At 37.4% G+C, this 18278-nt stretch overlaps 1 protein-coding gene across 3 annotated transcripts in view; it reads left to right on the top strand.

Moving 5' to 3' along the window:
- Positions 1 to 18278, top strand: part of NDFIP2 (Nedd4 family interacting protein 2) — a 48665-nt gene that overhangs the window by 28081 nt on the left and 2306 nt on the right. For 2 of the 3 annotated variants that reach the window (XM_054162989.1, XM_054162991.1), the window contains 4 exons: positions 1757 to 1844; positions 9924 to 10048; positions 13065 to 13131; positions 16776 to 16881. In XM_054162989.1, the coding sequence (XP_054018964.1) occupies positions 1757 to 1844; positions 9924 to 10048; positions 13065 to 13131; positions 16776 to 16879 (384 nt within the window). In that variant the 3' untranslated portion in view covers positions 16880 to 16881. Of the gene's footprint in view, positions 1 to 1756; positions 1845 to 9923; positions 10049 to 13064; positions 13132 to 16775; positions 16882 to 17109; positions 17771 to 18278 lie in introns of those variants that run through there. The other variant, XM_054162990.1, reaches the window with a different exon arrangement.

Genomic DNA, 18278 nt, shown 5'->3' with positions numbered 1-18278 from the left:
CCTCAGTCGTGTAGCTGCTGCAAAGTTGAGCTAAATTAACTATTGCTTTCATAGTCACTTAGGGTGACCGTTTTAGAGATGTCTGAAATTGCATTGTAGCCCCTTAAGATTGTTGTTCAGCTAGCTTTTTGTTCTTTCCTCAGAACTGTCTAGGTGAATATCAGTGTTTTTGAACTCAGTTATCTGATACAGTCTTGGTTAATTAGTCAGAAATGAAGAACACAGCTGGAAAATCACAACCGTGCCAGCTGCCTTCAGTTGGTACAGTTCGTTCTAGCACACTTTTAACTATAATCTCTATACCCTAGTAAATTATTTTGCTGTGTTGACAAAGGTGAAAATGTCAGTCATATGACAGGGCGGTAGGCCATTGTAGTTGATTAATGCTCATTTAGTTATGAACTTATTATACAAAACTGAGATATGGTACAGTGACTGAATAATGTCTTAATATTAGAGTTGCGTTATTTCCATAGTAAACATTTGGTGTGGGTAAAACAGTGAAGTAAATCTCACTTGAACAGATTTTCCTTGATTTGGTTTCTTTTTTTGTTTTAAGGTAATTTTTTACCTCAATTCTAATATATTATAATTAATTGGAGAAAAATAGGGGAAGAATGTAACTCATACATATGTCTAGACCATATTACTGCTGCTACTGACAGTATGATTTAACTTGTATCATCCTGCAGTGTCTTGATGTTATTCATTTAAGTATAAAAGTGGTGTTTAGCTGGCTTTACAGTTTTCATCAGACTCTTTAATAAGTGACGTCATCATGAAAATTTTTATGTTCCCCAGTCAACAACTGCAGCAATGCCTGGCTTTTTAAAATTTTTTTTGTTGTTTGGTTTTTATATATATATATAATTTTACTGGTTTGCATACATGAGATCTGCTAAATTCTGTAGAAAATAAAGTGCTGAGAAACCCAAACCTCTTCTTATACTATCAGTATTTTAAGATCTAGAATTTTGACACGATGGGAAAAATCTTTGGATCGTTTTGACCAACATTTGTGGTGGTGTTTTGTTTTGGTTTTTGTTTTTTTTTTTTCTGGTGGGGATTTTTGGTGGTTTGGTTTTTTTTTTTGGTACTTGAACGACTGTTGTGCTTTGTTGAAGACTTTCAAACACTTTTAACGTGCTCGCGCCCTCTAGTGTCCTTAGAGGTTTTCTTTGCTTTTCAATTTCTTTTTGTTTAGCGCCCCCTGAGTTATTGACAGTCAACTCGGTCAGCGCAGTGATGCTGCATCAACAATTTATTTGAAGACGCCAGCATCTTAATTTTGTATTATGGGAAGCACAAAAAAGACTTTTCTGGCAGAAAATAAACCCCGACAAAACCCGAAGAAACAACCCCAAACAGAACATACTGTGATGACTTTTCAAAAAATGTTTAATAGGTTGGCTGTATATCAAATTAGTTACAGTTTACAAAAAAAAAAAAGAAAAAATACTTCTGTTTGCTTATATTTGTCCATCTGAAATAATTTCTAGCTTCATTTAAGATGAATAGGCATTATATACATATACAGAAAAAAATCACAGAAAATCTGGCCTATGTCAATATAAGCAACAAATGAGACTTGTTCTATAGATAAGAATTATTTTTCACTTAGATTTTCCTTGGTGTGGACGTGTTACAGAAATGTAAATTATCTTGTAGCTTTAGAAACATAATGAATACTTTGATCCTACAGATAGTTTTTCTAAAATAAACTTTTCACTAAATTATCACTAACCTGTAAATCCAGGAAGAAGAGTATCCACCACGGGATGATTTCAGTGATGCAGATCAGCTTAGAGTGGGCAATGATGGCATCTTCATGTTGGCATTTTTCAGTAAGTTATCTTGAATAACAGACCTACTGAGGTGTATCTTAACTGTACCTTTTCTCTGTGGAATATAAAAGATAGCTGTGATAAACTGCATTAATGTACTGTAATGAATTTTACATTTTTATTGCCTTTTTTTCCTGTGCACGGATCTAAACACTTTCTGTTCTAGTTGTAGCAATTTTTTTTTTCTACACATTTTTCTGTGTCATGTGTCACAGATAAGGGGACAAAGCAAAATCAGAAGAAATTATTTGAGGCACAGCAAGGCTGCATTGCTACCTGTGAATTGGGAAATTCTGTTATCTTCTAGTTGGACTACCAACTTGAATTAAAGGCTGGATTACAAAAATCTGGCAGTGCATTTTTAGGTAAAAAAAAAAAGTGTGAGAAAGATGATGTGAATTAGTGAATTAACTAGTTGTGGGTGTTTTTGGTTTTTTTTAACTAATCCAACCATGCTTATTTTCCAGTTGAACTATCCACTAGCATATAAAAGTGTACTGTCTTCAGGTAATGCCTAATAGCAACCAGCAGTAGTATAGCACTTCTGCAGGTGTTCTGTGCGTGTGCGCACTCTGCATGTCTGGTAACCTATGTGCTGCAACGACTTAAGTTAGATTTAGCCACTCTAAATCACTTCTAGAAACAAGCTGCTGTAGTTTTACCAACTGTGTGTTTCTTTCTAATTTCTGAGGATAATTTTTCCCTTTCTGGAGTAAATGTGTTTTTCAGCCAGGATGGAATCTTGGTGTTGGGGATGTAGCTGTTCTTTTTAGTATTTATTGTTATGAAAGCTGATGGATTAGCCACTGAAATTTCCTTTGTCTTTCAGCACAGATTGTGTCTTGGTTCTTTAATGTCTTTCATAGTCTCTTTATAGAATTGTTACAGATGCAGGTTACAGAACTTTCACTTTTTTTTTTTTCTTTTCATATTGGTCACAAAGTACTAGGACAATGTGGTGTTTGCATGTTGAGATAAAAATGTGTTCACCTTGCATACCAAATACATAAATACATATGTAGGGTAATAAAGTGACTTCTGTAGTCTAACCTCTTTTGTAGTTGGACCATAAAAAAGGTGTATATTCTTGAGGGCAAAGGGGCATATGACTTAATTTTCCTTTTTTTTTCTTTCCCTCCTCCTTTCCTATGTGCTACAGCATTTTGTCTTTAACCTGTTTAGGTTCTGTATTGTGTGAAGTGGTTCTTGCTTTTAAATTCTGGTTCAGGCCTTCATTATCACTGCACTTGTTAGATGAAGTCGATGATTGACTCTAACATGGTTTAAGTCCTTAAAATCACAGTGAAAATGGACTTGTTAGCTTGCAGCTAGGAGTACAGCAGTAATAAAAATCTAGCCATGCAGAGTTCCAGTGAAGCTCACATGCAGTTTTCCAAAACTGCTTGCCCACGACCTTGTTTCTGACTTCAAGAATGCAGGCATTTACTTGCAAAATTGGCAACTTTCTCTTCAAATAGCTGTTTAGCTGAGACTAGCTGTACAGAGCATGGCTCTTTCACATTTGACAAAAATACTCCATAGCTCATGATTGTTCCTGATTCTTCTGTTATAGTGCCAACTTTTTTCACTCATTAATTCAGTGCATAGAATGAGACCTTACACATTGCAAGGTATTTATGCAAGTGTATGTTTAGCTGAGATCTGTGTGGCTGTTACGGATACCATTTACATGTGGAAATTGATAGTTTACTTGTTTGAGTTCACAAACCCTCATATAATTTGTAGACCTGTAATAATGATCAATATTTTTTTCTTAAGGAAATTGGAGAACTAAATGAAAAAACATGCTTAAGTTAATAAGGTTAGGTTATAAATCACAGCATCACAGCATGTTAGGGGGTTGGAAGTAACCTCCAGAGATCATTGAGTCCAGAGCAGGACCACGGAATCTAGCACAGGCTGCACAGGAACGCGTCCAGATGGGTACATAGTAGGCGATGTATTTCTGTCCCTCTAATAGGGAGATAACAGTCTCCATTAAGTTGACATGTGTAGATTTCAGAGATCAGGAATTAAAATGAAATTTACAGTATGGCTATCTTTTGGGTTTTTTTCAAAGTGGGGTATTTTTAAGTGCTGCAAGTAGAGATGGCAGATCACAGAGAGCCTAGAATAAGGGAAAATGCAGGTGAATAGTGTCAGGTATTGTAGCAAGAGGAGCTTGTAAAGAAGCTTGTTGCAGATATGCCCACGCACTTCCTCCTGTGACTGATTCTACAGTGTTGGTAGATAGGTCTTGGAGGGAGGTGGGGACAGACTGCTGTTGTTTTAAATATAAAACAGTAGACTTTTCTAATTTAATTTTATTTAACTGAAGTCGAATAAAGTAAACTTTTTTTACTGTCCGTAACCACATATTGCACATCAACTGGTGATACGTAGCTACCATCTAGTGGTAGCTGCCCAAGTTGCATAAAATTACTATTTAGAGGCCATCTAGTGGCCAGATCTGTTTGTATTTTTCTCTGTTTTGTTTTGGGTTTTTGGGGGGGGGAGGGTGGGGTGGTTGTTTTGTTTTGTTTTGTTTCCATTTACCTGTTAACCATCTAAGTTTTGTTTGTTTGGCACAGCTAAATAGAATGAGACAATATACTCTGAAGGGTAAATGTCCTCTGGGGGAACAGGTGGGTTTTTTTGCTTTAGTGCTTGATTCAGAAAAATAGTGGAAAAACTGGGGAGGAAAAAGCCCTATGTTTTATTCCTAATATGGTAGAGGCATGTGTTTTAAGAGATTGCTGTTGCTCTTGAAATCCGTGATTATCTGCTCTGTATCAGTCAGGACTGATGCTTGATTGTTGGTTTCTGATACATTCATTTTTTAATGCATAAATGGATATGTTAGTGAAAATATTAATTTTTCTATGAATGCAAAATGCAGTAAATTTTGCTTTCAGACTACATTTTTTTTCTTTTATGTATGTAGTCTGAAAACAAATACATGCAAATAATCTGAAAGAAAACATGTCAGCTGTGTCATGTACATCACAGTAGCACCTTTTTAGAATTCAGGAGGAAGCTGTTAAAAGGTGAGTTTCTCAGAATCATCTAAAAATATTTTTATTTTTATTTTTTGCTTGCACAACAGAAGAGAGGAATTTCATTTTGAACACCATAGTGGTGTAATGGTGATAGAACTCTTATAGAATAGAATAGAATAGAATAGAATAGAATAGAATAGAATAGACCAGACCAGGTTGGAAGAGACCTTCAAGATCATTGTGTCCAACCTATCATCCAACACCACCCAACCAACTAAACCATGCAACCAAGCACCCTATCAAGTCTCCTTCTGAACACCTCCAGTGATGGTGACTCCACCACCTCCTCGGGCAGCACATTCCAATGGGCAATCACTCTCTCTGTGTAAAACTTCCTCCTAACCTCCAGCCTAAACCTCCCCTGGTGCAGCCTGAGACGGTGTCCTCTTGTTCTGGTACTGGTTGCCTGGGAGAAGAGACCAACCTCTGCCTGTCTACAACCTCCCTTCAGGTAGTTGTAGGCAGCAATAAGATCACCCCTGAGTCTCCTCTTCTCCAGGCTAAGCAACCCCAGCTCCCTCAGCCTCTCCTCATAGGGTTTGTGTTCCAAGCCCCTCACCAGCTTTGTTGCCCTTCTCTGGACGTGCTCCAGCAAGTCAACATCCTTCCTAAACTGAGGAGCCCAGAACTGGACACAGTACTCGAGGTGTGGCCTAACCAGTGCAGTGTACAGGGGTAGAATGACCTCCCTGCTCCTGCTGGCCATACTGTTCCTGATGCAGGCCAGGATGCCATTAGCCCTCCTGGCTGCCTGGGCACACTGCAGGCTCATGTTCAGGGATTTGGTTTTTTTTCATGCATAATCTCTAGTGGAAGTCCTTTGAGTCCTGTCTGATTGACTGATCTTGATTCATTGTGTGAAATAGGATGTTTTGGGCAGTAATAAAATGTTCTATATTTAAAGAGCTCTCACCTGTGTGAGTTCTCACCTTCTCACCTGTGAGCCCCAGAAGAAACTGGAGCTCGTGTATTCTTTGAAACCGTGGGAGTCTCGAGTTGTCCCTGCAGCCTAGGAAAACTGAATGGTAATTTCAGCTTCACAGTTGGGTTAGTAAAGAGTTAAAAATGGAGAACATCATTCAACCATACAAGCAAAGCTGAAGTTCTCATATAGAGACCTGATTTGTCCTTGAACAGCAGCTGAGCAGTGTAAACACTGTGTGCATTTCACACCAATAAATTTAGGAATAAACCAATTTTTTTCTAACTTCTTTTACTGATACTGAATATAAATGTTAGATGAATGATTAATGTGTAGTCGTGGAAAGCTAACTAAAGAAAATGAGTTAAAAAAAATAAACAAGTGATGTGCAAGACCAGTTGAGGGAAGAGCAAATTTATTCCACTGTACATGTCATTATTCTGGCATCTTAGTATCATAGTATCAGTCAGGGTTGGAAGGGACCACAAGGATCATCTAGTTCCAATCCCCCTGCCATGGGCAGGGACACCCCACACTAGATCAGGCTGGCCAGAGCCTCATCCAGCCTGGTCTTAAACACCTCCAGGGATGGGGCCTCAACCACCTCCCTGGACAACCCATTCCAGGGCCTCACCACTCTCATGGTGAAGAACTGCCTCCTCACATCCAACCTGAATCTCCCCACCTCCAGCTTCATTCCATTCCCCCTAGTCCTATCACTACCTGAGATCCTGAGATGTCCCTCCCCAGCCTTCTTTTAGGCCCCCTTCAGATACTGGAAGGCCACAATTAGGTCACCTCGGAGCCTTCTCTTCTCCACACTGAAGAGCCCCAACTCCTTCAGTCTGTCCTCACAGGAGAGGTGCTCCAGCCCTCTGATCATCCTTGTGGCCCTTCTCTGGACATGTTCCAGCATGTCCATACCCCTCTTGTAATAGTGGCTCCAGAACTGGATGCAGTACTCCAGGTGGGGTCTCACCAGAGCTGAGTAGAGGGAGAGAATCTGATGTATCACAATATGTACAATTCAAAACCTTTTCAGAAGACTGCTTAATAACTTGAAACTGTAAATTGTGGGAGTGGAATGAAAGAATGTGTCAGTGTTGCTTTGCTATCAAATGAGTTGACTGAGCATGGATTAATAAGCTATTAATAACGAAGTATAGCTTTACACATTATCTTTGCCTTGCTTGTGTAGCTACTGGAGAATGAAAAGCCCTAAGAAGAGGACTTAAGGTGTGGAAATAACTGACGGATAGCCTTAGTTTGCATGTTAGAATCTAAGACTTTTAGAGGACTCTCTGCTTTGTTTACTGGGAATATCTTACTGCAAACCATCAAGAGAAATACTACTGTAACATAATTGTTGTAGGCATTGGATTACATTACACTGGATAGCAAAAAGACTTTTTATCAAAAAAAGACCTTTAGTCCATCCCTCCTCTTCCCAAAAGCAGCTTATTTGTTTTTCATTATGACTTTTGTTGTCATGAGGAAGTAACTCTAATTGTTATATTCTTTTTGTGTGCATTACATTAATATAGATTTGCCTTCTCCTCTTGTTGACCCTTCAGGAATATATAAAACCCCAAAATCATGCTTTTATCAGTCGCACTTCTGTCTGGTGTTAGAGTAACGGAGTGGGACTGTAATGATGATGCCAGTGAAGTCAGTGTGAGTTTCATCTGAATGTCTGAAATTTATTAAAAGAATAAGAAAAATGAAAAGAAAGAGGACAATAGTCTAAATTTGGACTCAAGTATGAATCTGAATGCTAACGATCTCTGGGATAGGGAAAACACCCCTTACTGCCGAGTGATTAGTCTTACAGTGGGAATCTAGAAGATGAATGCAGTATGTGGCTGCATGGAGAGGATGTGTAAATAGTTAAGAATAGGGGTTTTTTTAAGTTACAATATGTGTACAGATCAGGTGTTACAAACATCCTTATTTTTTAATATATACCTATTAAAACTGTAGATATTCTTGGAATTCCTCTAATCTGTGTAGTGCATTAGAAACATATCTGTCTTCTGTACTTTTTTGAATACCTGTTGTTGGAATCACAATCAAAGTCAGTCTTTGTAGCTTCAGTAGTAGGGAGAAAGGGAGAAAGCAGTAAGCTATTTTGCTGAGACAGGAACAGAGACACGTTGAAGAACTAGCTTCTGAAATTATACTTTTAAAAGTAAGGTGGATTTGGCAAACTTGCTTAAAATAGGGAAAATCTGTTCTGGAAGAATGCATACAAGCTTTCTCAGATCTGAGGTTTTTTCTTCTGGTTTTGTTCTTATGTAATAAACTTTTTTTTTTCCTTCTTCTCTGCATATTGCCATTTGAATCAGCATTTATTCAGTTCATTATGTGGTTTTTGTTGATTTGGGTTTTTTTCTTTGGGTTGTGCTGGTTGGTGTTTTTGGAGGTTTTGTTGGTGTCTTTTAAAGATTAGTAGTTAGCATAAAAGTAAGCTTTCTTATTGCCATGTCTCTGTATGAGGTAAGGTGTTTTCTGACATGTACAAAATGACAATTGATTTAAAGTCTTCCAAAACTTATGCTGGAACTTCATTTTCTCAAAAATTAATGGAATACCACTGCAGTTTTACAGACTAATTTTGCATTTGTGGGCAAATCATTGCATCTTCAGGTAGATTGTTGGAGCAGTTGTAATATAGTTCTAAATTGCTGTTGTCTTATATCTAAGAAAACTTTTGACCAGATTTCTGTTCCAAGTTAGTATGGTTTGGGTTGGGTTGGAAGGGACCTTAAAGACGATCTGGCTCTAATATCCCTGCTGCAGGCAGGGATGCTTTCTACTAGATCAGATTGCTCACAGTACCATCAGCCTGACCATGAACACGGGGCTTCCACAGCTTTTCTGGGCAACCTGTTCCAGTGTCTCATGTTTTGCTAGCATTCACACCTTTACTAAAAAGACAGAGTTTTTTTCCTGTGGTGTTTTAATGTTTGAGTTTTATGTGGGTGGGGTTTTTTGTTTGGTAGGGTTTTTTTTCTTTGTTGTTTTTTTTTTTTTAGTTTGGTTTTTTCCCCCCTGAGTTTGAGGATTTAAAACATTAAGGATTTGTATGCAGGGGTTTTGTTACCCTTTGTTCCCTCCTTCCATTCCTGCTTGCTTCTTCAGTGGATTTTTCTTTTTCCCCTCATGCTTATTGTGATCTTCCCAAATGTTTTCAATTTTTCACCATCTGGTTCTCTCCAGAGTTCCTGAATTGTCTTCTACAGTTACTTCTCATTAGTTACCCTCACCCTCAAAACTAGGAATTAGACAGCACCTAACCAGGAACTCCTACACTGTGATTCCTACTAATATGCACAAACTGAAGTCAATACAGATGACGTTGTTCACTGTCAAGTAGATACGCAGCCATGAAACTTTAAATTGTAAAACTACTACTGGGAGTTGTGTACACTTGTGAGTTGGAGTAACACAGTGGTACTTACGCTCAATGTCCTTTTTGTGTCTTGATTTCTTAAGCTTCTTCATAAAATTTCCAAGCCTTTTTTATATGTTATACTTGAATATAGATCTAGAAGAAAAAAGACAATAACTAATGAAACATCAGCTTCTCAACTTGCCTTCATTTCTATAGTATGTTTGCAGAGCAAGAGCAGATACTTTTATTCTGTTTGATGCAAACTGGATAAAGCTGTATATGCAGCCTTGATGCATGCATGTATGTGTGCATGGAACTATATTTCTGATTATAAAAGTCTAGCAAGGTTTTTTTCTGTTGTTTTAATGCAACTCTTGTATGTTATAGTCCTTTGTTTGCATTTGCCCTTCATGTCTAGTGTGATCTAGTTAGACTTCTGTAGCAATGTAATACTTTCTTTTATGTTGGAATTTTCTCTTGTTTAAAGTAGTAGGTTCCAGCTTGTTTACCATTTGCTTTGTTATTAAGTGACTATACCGTGGGGAATGTCTGGGTTCAAAGTCAATCTCTGAAAGCCTGAATTACCGGAAGGGAATTACTGACTGTGTAAGCATGTCCTTGTTAGTTTAAAAGTGAAATTAATGTTGAGTCTGTTTGCTTAGCTATACAGATTAACAGAAGCTACTGTTTCTTTTATTTTATAGTGGCATTTATTTTCAACTGGATTGGATTTTGCTTATCATTCTGTATAACAAATACCATAGCTGGAAGGTATGGTGCAATCTGTGGATTTGGTCTGTCCCTGATCAAATGGATTCTCATTGTGCGGGTATGTTTCTTGATTCACACTGTACAGACTGTTTGTATACCCAAAGCTAACAATTTATTCAGAGATATATAATAATGGAATGAAAACCCAGTATATTAAATTCCAGTGCTTACCAGAGTGCCCAGAATTCTCTCTTGATTTCCACTTTAGTAGAGAATTTACTTTATGTATGTTTATGTGCTTATTAATAATGATTCTTAATCTGTTTTCATCTGACAGCATTTTATGTTCATCTTTCCACTGAAATAAATGCAGAATGACTCATTCTTTGCACATGTATTTAAAAGCATACAAAAGTGGAGCAAATACCTAAAATATCACTGGTATTACGGTGTCATATATGAAAGATTTATAAATGGCTCAGCCCATCAACACTTCTTCCTTGTATCTGAGTCAAACTTCAATATGAAGTCAGTCACATTCTTATCTTCTTAGATGCTCAACTTCTTGATATTTTTCACTGCAAGATTAGATACTTTTCAGTAAAGTATATTAGACAAATGTTAGTTAGCTGACTAAGTGGATGCTAGATGATTCTTTCACAACCTGAAATCTACGTGTCAGTGAGACACGTAATCACAGTGTCACAGATAAATTATAAATTATAAATTTATCACAGATAAATTACACATCTTTTCTGCCATACCGACCCTGAATTATTACTTATTTTCTGTATGTGTGCTAGTAACTTCACTTGATTTGATCTTTAGCATGACAGTAAAAGGATTGTAGGGAGAAAAGATTGGATGGTCCTTACTGGATGTGTCCTGCATCTTTCTTAGAGACAAGGGTAATTTGATAGAATACTACTGGACCACATGTTGCTCTGGGGGTCTGGGATGGAATTTATCTTAAGGGACATGATTTTTTCAACTGTGCATTCATTGGGGATGTTTCTAGCATCCCTTGAAGCATACTAAACAGAAGGCAGAACTTGCTCATTGTGTTGGTTTTATTATTCCTGTCTGCTTGAAGATGTGCTCCTTAGAAACACAAAGCAAATGTATGCTAAATTTTCTTGAAGAAAACTGTGTTCTAGACTATATTTAAATTCTTGTTATAAGGTGTTGTGAATTCTAAAATAGTAGAGCTGACCAGTTCCAAGACCTCAGGGGTGGGATTTTTTTCATAGTGAACATTGTCATCTTGTCTCACTTTCTAGACTAGAGACAACAGCAGAAAGCTCAGAAAGGGGTATGTCAACAATTTTTATGGTGACATATAAGCATGTGCACATGTGTGCACAAAACTCTTCTGTTCCAGCTTTGTTTCAAGCTTGTGCTGCCCTTTCTCACTCAGGGTCAGTTGTACAAAACTTTGTGGTGTCTAAACAGGCATATACTCTATCTCAGTTTTGACTAAGAGGGGGGAAGAACCAAGCCATATTCTTGTTGTTGGGGAATTTCTGCAGTTATGACTGCTTCTGCTTAAAGAAAGTGTAAGAGTAAAAGAAAGGGTTAAAATATGCCAGTGTTTTATTGATTGGTGTAGGAAATCTCTCCAGTTGAAATAAATTGTAACTTTAAAGTAGTGTATTAGCATGTTTAGAGAACTGAAAATACTGGCTATCAGGTGAGGTGGGATTAATAATGTTGTCAGCATCCTGACAACTGAGTATTCATTTGATATTTTAATGAAGTGTCACAATAGTAAATGTTTGCTAAATTATAGAAGTGCTAGTATCTGTATAGGAATAATGGAAGTACCAATGTAGTGATTCTGTGTTTTGATTTTTTTTGCCCATAGGAATGAATATAGTACAGTATTAAGTCTTTAAGAAAAAATAAAAATCACACGATCTGGCTTTATTCTTGAGGAAACATGTGGATCTGAGTGCACACAGTTCCTTGGAAAAAACCCACCCTGCAACAGCTACATCTAGAGTTTTCTTTAATGTCTTGGTTTTTGCCTGGTTGCAGATCTGCAGTCCAGTATCTTCCCCCCTTCTGGTGGTGGCGTTTTTTTTGGGTGTTTTGGGTTTTTTTTGGGCAGGGTGTGTGTGTGTGTGGATTTGTTTGGTTGTGTGGGGAGGCAAGGGATGTGTTGAGTAAACTGAATTACATGGCTGAATGGTGTGATTTCGTGATTGTTGCTACTGAAATATCAAAGAAAAGGCAAACGGGAAATACTTTGGCAGGATGCAACAAACATACTGAATGATCATAGGACGGGAAGTGTATGAAAAGTGTGCTGAAACTACTACACAGGTTTATTTTGTCTGGCAACTTTTTACACATCTCCCTATTCCTACTTTCTGTGTGAGTTTTGGAGACATTAGATTAGCCTTTTTATCAGTGAAGCATGCAGTCTGGAGTCTGGTAAAGGCACAGATACCTGTCTCCAATACCATCACACCCTGCCCTCCAGCTGCCTCCCACATCAGAGGGAGGACAAAACTGTCTACCATGGTCACTAACAGGAACAGTTGAAATGGCACTTCAAGGTTCATTTAGTTACGTTCAGCTTACTGCTGGGAACTGAATGCTGGTTTGAAAATGAAAAGACTTTAATGAGTTGGGGGTCTTTATGGGGCTGGTATTCTTGGCAGCGATTAACAGTAGGGGGTATACAGAAGGTCAAAAGCTCTTCTTTTGAGGGGTCAGCAGAACATCCCTGTCTGATAAGATTAAACTAATGTGGCTTTTGGTGTTAATATCTAAAGCAGCAGGCTGCTGTATGTGTTTGGGAAGGCAGGCATTGGGGGGTGGGGTGAAGGAAAATCGGCAAGTGGTGATTCATTGCAATGGAAAATGTCAGTTGATTCTGGCAAGTAATACAAATTTGAGGCTTTTTTTACACACACACTTTTTAGAGGTTTTGAAAGACCTTTGCCACAGACCAACTGACATTGGAAATGTTATTTGTATGTTAAACTGCTGCACAAACACCTGTTTTTCATTTTAGTTGAGTATATTACTCTTGTTTAAATTTACTGCGCTTTCTCTGTTTGTATGGTGCGTTCAACGTGTCTTAGTCATCTGTCTTACTGCAACTAAGCCTTGTCTATGAATTTCAGTTTTCAGATTACTTTACTGGATATTTCAATGGACAGTACTGGCTTTGGTGGATATTTCTTGTGCTTGGTGAGTGGCAATTGAAAACATTTCTGGTTTGATGTGGAAGTCATTAAAGATGAAACATGTCATTGTAAGTGGGATTTCTGTAGCATGCTTATCTTGGTATTTTTTATTTCTATACTATTCACAATGCCATTGTTTGTAACAGTGGTGTTACTGTGTGAACATCAGATTCTCAAATAACCTTTCAGCTTAAAAATGTTTCTACATCTGTAATTATATACATACCTGAGACTTCTAATTTGTGGTATTTAAGCTGCTGCTTCTGATCTAGGGGTGCAATACTGTGTAATGAAATTTTGGCTTATGTAGAGAACATATTAAAAAGTGAGTGATGTGTAGTATTTACATGTATAAACCTGTATATTAAGAATTAAATTCTAAGAAATGTGACTGATCCTAGGAGAGTAGGGTCCGCTGTTTTGGACATGGATCACAAAATGTCCTTTCCTAGTCCTTTGAAATGCATTCTGCATCAGTAGTTTCTCAGTCAGACGAGAGAATGGCTTCATGCTTTCTGATCACAGCCCTCGTATGATGTCAGCTTTCTCTTAGGAGATCTGTCTGCCCATGTTCAAAGTCTTATATGCATCAAATTATGCTTTTCTCTCTAGTCTGTATTAGGATTTACCAAATGCCAACCACTGTATATTTTTTTTCCTACTGTAGATTTTGTAATTTGAATATGGAATCTGGAATGATTTTTACAGAATGTTGTGTTGCATAGAAGTGATTGCTGCTATCCATTTTATTTCCTAGCTCTTGAAGCATAGTAAACTGTTGCTAGTTCAGTAGGTGGCAGTCTTCCCTTTGAGTCAATTACTCAGATGCCTAACAGCAAATGTTACATTGAAATGATGAGTAAATGTAGAAAAAAAGGCCAAACAATCCAACACTGAGATCCTGACTGTTTGTGACCTGCTATTGATCTTAGAAGAAATGCCAGAAATCTTAAAACTTTTCCAGTCTGCCTTTTAGTGAAGTTCAGGGGCATTCTTCAGAATTCTTAGTACTCAGCTTGCTTTCTGCTGTTCACTTGGTTGTTTGAAATATGTAAAACCCACAAGTGTTAGTGCATCACAGCACCAGTCCCTTGAATGCTTTTGTATTCTGTTTGAGGTGATTGCATTTAAGTAGGAAGTGAAATGACTTTTTAGAGGTACCAACATCTTCTTGTCAATCTTTAATTAAAATAAACCCTTGAGGTGCCTGAAATTGGAATTTGACACTCTTCACTTGGATGAAAATAGTATGTTCTTCCCCCAACATTTCCCCCCACCATGTCTGTGGAAAAAGATCCTCTTAGTCTTTTGCAGCACTTGCTCAGAAGTCAGCTCTGTTAAATTTAGGAAAGCCTTAACATCAGCCTGAGCTGTTTCAAGTTTTTTTCCCTTTTTTTCTCTTTTCTTTTCTTGTGTGTGTGTTTTTGTGGTGTTGTGTTTGGGTTGTTTTTTTCTCTAACTCAAAGTTTATCATATGCTTTGGAGCAACAGGCATGCGCTATGCATCCAGCCGTCATTGTTTGTGGGTTACAAATGTTCCCTTGCCTTATGAATGTTTAGCATGAAATATGCCAACAGTGTTTTTAAACTGATAAAGTGGATATACTGAGATTGCTGTAACACCATAGAAGGATTTAATCCGGCAGAGCTACTTGGCAGGACAGGGAGGAGTATTATCAAGTGGTGGGAGCTCTGCCAACCAGATCTATCTTTCATCATTTTGATGTCCTGCATCTCTTCAGAAGTGAATGAATGGAGTTGGATTCTTTTGCATAGGCCTTTGGCATAATTGAGCCTGCCTTTTGCCGTCTTCTCTCTTTTGACATTCACCTGTCTGTTTCTGATCCCTTGCCTTCTTTCCAATTTTGGAAAAATTTGCTCATGCTTCATGGAAAAGTGAAGCATTCTGCTTCCAAGAAGCTGTCATGTACAGTGAATAAATTGAAGAGAAAGATAATACTAATTTTTAAATTCAAATGTTAGCCAATGTTTATTTTTGAGGAACATAATGGAAAGTGGGTTTGTTTTTTTTTTTTTTCTTCTCTAAACAGAGAAATATATGAGTTGGAATGGACTCTTTTCCAACATGTAATGCAGAAAGTATGCTTTTGGGCACCTTAAGAGCTTCCTGCACACCTTTTTCTATTCCAGCTGCTTTTCAGCTGAGGATGGAACTATCTCTAATAATGTCTGGGTAGCACTTCTGTAGTAGACTTTTCATCCAGACTTAGTGCTTTCCTCTCTGTGCAGCATCCACCTTAATCACAGAATGCATCTGCCTTAGGTCAGAGTTCCAGTCATTAGCAGAGCATTCTCAGTGTTTGGTTTTTGTTCTGTGTGTGTCGTAACGAAACTCTGGTTTTAAAAAGGCAAAAAGAACGTAAATAAAATAGAAGTTTACAAGGAAAAAGCATTTAAAGAAGACATGAGCATAGGGAGGGAAAAAAAAATCAGTCTCTCCACTTGCAGAAATTAAGCAAAACTGCATCACATAGAGAAATATCCATGTAAATATTGAGATTGCTTATAATGATCTAAGATGATGAAAAATATAAAATCCTGTACCAAAGTTGTTAATCTTCAGTTTAGGTGTATATACACATAAGCATCTGTCCTCAAGGTACCTGTGTGTTTATCAAATGAGGAGAAATGCCCTCTAGGCTTCTGTTTCTCTCCCCTGGATGTAGAATTCAAGTTTTGACAATCCCCTCCTCCAAAACTCTTGCGCAGATTGTTTTACGTGTGTTAGATTCTCCTTCATTCAACTGATGAATAGATTCATCTGCTGAGGTTTACTTAGTGGAGGAAAATGAGCCAAGGAGCTGTATCCACTATGTGACAATGTGGGCTTGTTTATTCAGATGTCCAGTAAATCTCTAACTTGATAAAATGATTTTGGCAACCTCATGTTAGCCATTTCCATTGTTGCAAATGTAACTTCTGTGTGACTGTTCTGTATCTCCTGTTCCTCTTGTGAGAGGTGAAGTATTCTTTCAAATGCAGTTAAATATAAATATTTTAAATAATTCTAAATGTGGAGTTGCTAAAAAAACTTTAGCATAATCCCAGCACATGTTGGGTAATTGTCCTCGAATTGACTGCTGTTCTTTCTCTTTTTGGGCAGGTGCATTTCTGTGGGCTGTTAAGTCTCAAGCCATAATCTACTGTAATTTATTATGGGGTTGTAACTTTGTAACTAGAGCAGTCTGTACTGTCCTCTTCCCTCCCCTCCTTCCCCCCTCTTTTGACTTGCAATACATTTATATAAAAGGTGTGGGGTTTCTTTTTGGTTTGGGTAGCCTTCTACCACACTAGTAACTTAGTTTAGTAATTCTACTTGAACAGTATGGGCAGCATGTATTCTGTTTATTTCTTTCTTCTTCAATTTATTTTCATGCAGTCTTTAGTGGATGGTGCTTGAACCAAGAGGAGTGTAAAGTTTCTGAAAGAGCTTCCATTAAGACCGTACTCAAGTATCATAAGATAAAAGCAGGAGACATTCTTGTTGAATTTGTGACTGGTGCATGAAAGCCTCCCTTGAATTAGTATAATCTAGGCTTTTTAAAAAATTATTTTAATGAGAATACTGTGGGATAACATGTGCTTAGGATGATATACTTCAATTTGTACATTTTTCTACACTTTCAGGACTCCTCCTGTTCTTTCGAGGCTTTGTTAATTATCTTAAAGTCAGAAATATGTCTGAAAGCATGGCAGCTGCTCACAGAACAAGATTTTTTTTCTTGTACTGAAGGTAAGCCTTTTATAGCAATAAGATTATCTCTCCCAGGAAAACTGAGAAGAATAAATTACTTATGTTAAAAATAAATAATCAGACTTCCCTCAGAAAAGAGAAATCACATATGTCATGAATGAACATATGTCATGAGTGTTGTACTTATTCTGGATGGACTTGGAAATATATGAGGTCTCTTGAAGGCATGAATTTTGAAAGTAAATAATGCATCCTTGTTGCCTCCAGCCCTCCCTGGAACCAATGTTCAGTAACAGAAACTAAGAGGGACCTGTTCTTTTTCCTAAGCCAGAAACAGTATCTGCTGCCTGTCAGGATAATATCCTTTGTGTTGGAAAACTGGCATTAGCAGTCAACCTGTTGTCAGCAACTTAGGAAGTGCTAATCTGCCTGCATATTAAATCTGATTGACATGGGTTTGAACATGCAAACAATAGATGAGCATTGTCTCTCTTCAAATGATTGGATTAAGACACTCATGTACAAGTATGATTACTGTGTGTGCAACAACATGCTTTATATATCCTTCAGGTAACTGACTAATCAGTCTGGCACGCATCCACTTTTTTTGTTTGCTTATTTAATGCTTTTTTGTCCATTAGGTGGATCTATTGGACTTCACTATGTAACTTAACCCAGAGGTCTTCATTTGTCTTCAACTTTTTTTACTTAAACTGCATGGTGGGATGAACTTAAGCCTAGAAATAACTGCTGTAGCATTTTCATTACTCATTTTACTTAAAATACTTAAATACTGTATTTTACTTCGCTGAGAAGCTGTTTGCTATAGTGAGCAGGTTTTCTCCAAGATGGGTCACAAGATCAATATGAAGTAACTAGCAACACATTATTAATGCCTGAAAAAATAGATGCAGTACTTGCCTAGAAAAAAAATAATGGTTACTTTTATGCAAGAGAGGTGTACATTTGAAAACACCTCATGATTAATACCTATGCTATACTACAAAGTGTTTGATCATGGAGGAAATCTGTTAACACAACTGTAACATATTTGTTTTTAACATGTCCTTTGGTCAAAATGATGCCTTAGGTTAAATAACTAAGATGTATATTGCCTTCTAGTAACCAACCTGAAATGGTAACTACATGGCAGTGTTTAATTTTTGCAATAGCTGCATATTGCTCCTTTTCTTAATGATGTGGTAACCTATTGAGAATGCCAGTATTTGTAGAGATGAGACTGAAAATACCTGTTTGCTTTTAATACAATAAATTTCTAAAAAGACTATTTTAAAAAGAATTATTAGGACTGATGGGTATTTGAAAATTTTACCTTGAAAAGGATAATGACAGTGTAGGAGAATGTGATCTGGTATTTGCTTTTCTGCAGTTAAAATTCTGCTTTGGAAGCAAACACTTAATTCAGCATTAACTGA

Source organism: Dryobates pubescens, chromosome 7 (genome assembly GCF_014839835.1).
Source record: "Dryobates pubescens isolate bDryPub1 chromosome 7, bDryPub1.pri, whole genome shotgun sequence".
Taxonomy (NCBI): domain Eukaryota; kingdom Metazoa; phylum Chordata; class Aves; order Piciformes; family Picidae; genus Dryobates; species Dryobates pubescens.
Note: the sequence above shows the minus strand (reverse complement) of the source record. Positions and strands in the feature narration are given on the sequence as shown.